The sequence below is a fragment of the Ricinus communis genome, chromosome 1 (genome assembly GCF_019578655.1).
Source record: "Ricinus communis isolate WT05 ecotype wild-type chromosome 1, ASM1957865v1, whole genome shotgun sequence".
NCBI classification, from domain to species: domain Eukaryota; kingdom Viridiplantae; phylum Streptophyta; class Magnoliopsida; order Malpighiales; family Euphorbiaceae; genus Ricinus; species Ricinus communis.
Genome location: NC_063256.1, coordinates 1,190,590 through 1,195,490, shown reverse-complemented (window position 1 = coordinate 1,195,490; position 4,901 = coordinate 1,190,590). Strand labels below are relative to the sequence as shown.

The window sequence follows — 4,901 nt, the reverse complement described above, 5'->3', positions numbered from 1 at the left end:
CGTATTGACCAACACTTTTAAGAATGTCTAGAAGTCAACAATTATCCAGATTCCAGAACAAGCCACAAGAAAAATTGAAGCTTTACATTGAAAACAGAAGACTATGAAGTATTTATTATTGGCTGATATAGCACATAGGTTCGAAATTCAAGTAGCTAATAACACAGCAATTTCTTAGAATAAGATACCACCTGTGCATTTCCAGGACTTTGATCCAAGGACATGAAAGCCAAACTCTTACTGCTAGCATAAGCAAAATACCAAATGGCTTTTAACTTCTTGCATAGTTTCATGGATTACAACAAAAAATGATGATTTAAAGAGAACAACTAAAAAGGTATTGACTGAACTGGCTCATAAACATTAATAAAACAAACATAAAAGCACAAATAATAATTAAATGAGTTGGAGATATATCAGTACGTCATATTAGGAATAGGAAGCACTACATAATATATACATGAATCTTAAAGATCTGAAAGATACACCAATATGAAATCATCCAGCTGAGAATCATGAATTTCCAGAGAGTGGTCAACAAATAGTCATAAATAAGGTATGTGCAGAAAAGCCAATTGGGCATACTTTACAAACAACACAGAAGAAGGATACCTAAAAGCATGTGAGAAGCTCCATTCTTAAGTATAGATAAATGTACAGCCCAGTTCCCGTAGAGAAAACATACGAATGGGCACAATATAAACTCAATGACTATGTTAGAGTGGGTGAACCAGCTTCCACTAGCTCTCCAGGGCTATACAATCTCCCCATGTCTAAATCCACTGTCCCCACAATCTGCACTGGAGTCTAACCCACAAGGAGAATCATACCATTTCGGATTCTCTTGATAGAAACTATCAACCTGTATAAGACCTACATCTGTCACTATAGCCTCGTCGTGTCTCAAGGGCTTGGTTAGTTTAGTATCCTCACAGTCAAGAATGCTCTTCGCATCAAAATCACTGCACTTCAACCACTTTTCAGGCTTACAAGGCTCACTCATCAAATCTTTATCGCTTCTACACTCTGTTCTCATCTGGTCCCAAGGAACAACATCCCCAAGCGTCCGTCCAAAACTATCATCATCATCATCAATCAAATCAGCTTCCTTGTCGTTCCCATATATTCTGTCATGATGATGATCACTCCAGCGTGGCAGATCATTATCCCCCACCAGCACATCATCCGAATGAGGTTTGTGCACAAGAAGCCCAATTGTCTTTGAACTGTCTTCTCCTACATTCCTAACTTTATTAACAATATCAAACAACTCCTGCGACACAGAACCCAATAATTCACTCGGGATTTTCCTTAACCTCCCTTCTAATAACCCAATTTCATTTCTCAACTCCTGCACCTGCTGCAATACAGACAGTTGCAATTCTCCATCATCCTTCCCTATAAAACCAAACCCTTCATTCTCCAAATCTTCACGCACCCCATAGTCAAATTCTTGATCCATAATAAAACTACCTTTATGCCCAACAACCCGATGCATAATCCTTGCATTCCCATCTAAAGGACCAGGCTCGTGACCAGAATGTACAGCATACAGTTTAAAAACTGCCATCCCCTCTTCCTGATACACAAAAGTCTTATCTTTCTCATTATAATTAGTAATTGGCACTATAGCTCTAATCCTAAACCCGCAACCACATCTCTTTGAAGCATAAGGCTCTCTTTTCAACATCCTGGATTTCTTAGCGACAGGCTCACCAGCTCTATGACAAGCATAATCCTTAACCTCGGCCATGAAGGGCTTATACCTAATATACTTTTGTCTAATACAAAGCACGACCTTATGTTTGGCAGCTAATTGCTGTAGCCTATGAGGCACTTCTTTAGCAGGAACATCAAAAGACTCGGTATACTCAAAACGACGGCGTTTATTTCTAGAACCAGAACCTTCAGAAGCAGAACAAACAGGACAGGCAGCAACACAAACCCTAATATAACTCTCAGGAATCCCATAAAACTTAGCACCTACAGTCCACACTTGTTTAATTCTCTCGATTGTTTCTCTTAACCCTAAATGTTTTAAATCAGCATCACCATGAAAACTCATAACAATATCTTGCCATTGATTAATATGAGACACAAATTGTTGCGAATTATTCTTGAAGCAGAGAAATTCATTACCAGAAGTAGGGTCGACATGAGCGGTTAATTTTTCTTGGATTCGTTTCCAACCCGTGATGTAAGCAGTATCTTCGTTGCGGTCTTTCCAAACGGACCGCCACGATTTGAGGACGGAGCGAGGAGTAGCGGTGCGGATCTCGTCGGGAGTAGCGAGACGGTGCTCGAGAATGCAGCGAATCATGAGAGCGTGAGAGTCGGCGTTGAAAGTGTAGAACTGAGAAGAGATGTGGGGCTCCGGGTTAATGTAAGCGGGTGGGTTAGGGAGATCGGATTTGGGGTTAATGAGAGAGTCATCGTTGTCGGAGGAGGATTGACTGGGGGAGTCGGGAGAGGAAGAGCGGAAAAGGACAATTTCGGGGAGAGAAGAAACGTCGTCGTGTTGGAGGGAGGGATAGGATTGAGGAGGGATAATCTGGTGAGAGGATGCAGTTGGTGGGACCAGATCATGGTGGTGGTGGTGATGATGATTGTGGAAGAGATCGTGCTGTTCGGTTTTGTGTGGATTCATTATATGAAGTTTGAAATTGAAGAAGAAAGAAGGAGAAGAACCAAAGAGAAGAAGAAGAAGAGTGTAGTAGTGAACAGCAGGGAGGGGGGGTTTCTAAGTAAGTTCGCGGAGTTTGTTTTTGGTCAGTTTCTATCTGACATTTTGGAACTCAAGGGTTTCTACTTGCCCCCTCTCTCTCTCTCTTTTTCTTTTTCTTTCTCTGCATAAAAGCTTCGAAACTCTCACCTGCATTTACACTCCTCTCTCCTTCTTTTTTCTTTTTCTCTTTTACCCAATTTCCAACCAATCACAAGTTTATATAATAAGTTGAGCTGTGACAACTATTATCTACTTAAAATAAATAAATTACCATGAAATTTATCACGTCAAAATTGCGATTTCATACACAAAAATCAAAAATTAAATTTCAAAATTCTAATCTCAATATAAATGATCATGGAGCTTCCTGACAAAGTAAAAAAAAAAAAAATCTAAATTGTTAAAACGCTATTTAAACACAATTGTTATTTACTTGTTTCATAACAAATAAGAATTGAGATGGTGGGATTATAATTTATTATTAAATAGTGATTATAAATTCTTTTTAAGTATTTAATTTTTAGTTTAACAAACAATTATCATAATAAAATTATTTTTTAAAATAATTTTATAATTATTATCTTTTTAATAGATAATTTGATTATCAGCTTTACTTTCTTCTCTATATATGAAAGGATTTTATATTTGATAATTCTAAAATATTTAAATTTATTATTAACTAGTCATTTTATTCATGTGTTGTACAACTGTTATTATTATTTCGATTACAAATCAAATTTATAGATACAAACTAATAGATTTTTTTAATTTTTAATATTGATTTATAATATTTTAAAAAAATAGCAATCTAACTATTTTTAAATGTCTTTAACTTTTTTTTAAAATTTTATTGATATAATAATATAAATATAGTTTTAAAATTTTTATTTATTAATTTTAATATTATATAAATTAACACTATCAGTATAATTGATATTACTGTTTTTAGAATTTAAAATTAATTTATCAGTAAATATAATATTTAAAAATATTATTCTTTATAATAGATTATTTAATTAGAAAACTAACTTGTTAGTTAATATAAAATTAAAATATAATTAATATGCTATTTTTTAAAATAATCTATTTACTTAAAATACTAATTATTATTTAATTGAAAAATTAATCATTATTAATATGTTTATTTTTAGGATTAAATTGAGTGTCTAATTAAGAATTGAACTTATTAATCAATAATTTAATAGAAAAAATCATAAAATTGCATATAAATTTAAATTTTATGTGTCTCAAAAGTAAGTATACATGTCAAAATAAAGATTTTATGTATCAAAACTTAAACATACATGTCAAAAAATTAGATCTCAAAAATTAATATGTAAATTTTGAGCATTTAAATTTAATTTAATTTGCTCTATTCATATAGTTTACAAATAACTTTATTGTTTTATATATAAAAAGAGAGAGCACGTGATATTTGGTTCAAATTTATTGACACATTTATTTTATTTATAATTTAATTTTTATATATTAAATGATAATATTATAAATTTCACTTTAAATAAAATATTGTGCTTTAAATAAATTAATATTAAAAAATTATAAAGAGAAAAGCATAAAAAGATAACATTATGGGATTGACATTTCAAGCAATGAAGCCACAATCTAATTATTTACTTGTATGCCTTGTGAAGTAGTGTATCCTAAATATGTATTGTTAATAGCAGCATACAAAATAAAAAAGAGCAAACTTATTGAGTTGTATTATCAATCTACTTATATATTAATTTTTAAGACTTAATTTTTTTATATATATATGTATAATTTTTTATATATAATATTATTATTTTAATATATGTACTATTTTTTATATATAAAATTTAAATTCATATATAATTTTATAATTTTTATTAATTTATTGATTAATAAGTTATATTTCTAATTTAACATTGGCTATAATCTTAATAAATAAGATATTGATTATATTTTAATATTATATGAACTAAAAAATAATTTTCTAATCAGATAATGATTTTAATTCGATTTTAAAAAATTACATATTAATTTTATTTTAATATTATATTAATTAATACATTAATTTTTTAATTAGATAATAATGCTAATTTAGAAAATAATATTTTAAATTATCTTTTTAATATTATATTCAATAATTAATTAATTTAATAAATTTTTAATTTTAGAAAATTGTAATATCATT

General features: G+C 30.4%; 1 protein-coding gene across 1 annotated transcript; it reads right to left on the bottom strand.

The window, feature by feature from the left end:
- Positions 1-390: 390 nt before the first annotated feature.
- LOC8270646 lies at positions 391-2,926 on the bottom strand. Its single transcript, XM_002511682.4, has one exon. It carries the CDS (start codon positions 2,645-2,647, stop codon positions 755-757), a length of 1,893 nt encoding a protein of 630 aa, XP_002511728.2. The 5' UTR covers positions 2,648-2,926; the 3' UTR covers positions 391-754.
- Positions 2,927-4,901: the final 1,975 nt, after the last annotated feature.

What these genes read in the sequence shown, in the direction of transcription:
- LOC8270646 (XM_002511682.4), bottom strand. Translation starts at nt 2,647, where the DNA reads ATGAATCCACACAAAACCGAACAGCACGATCTCTTCCACAATCATCAT.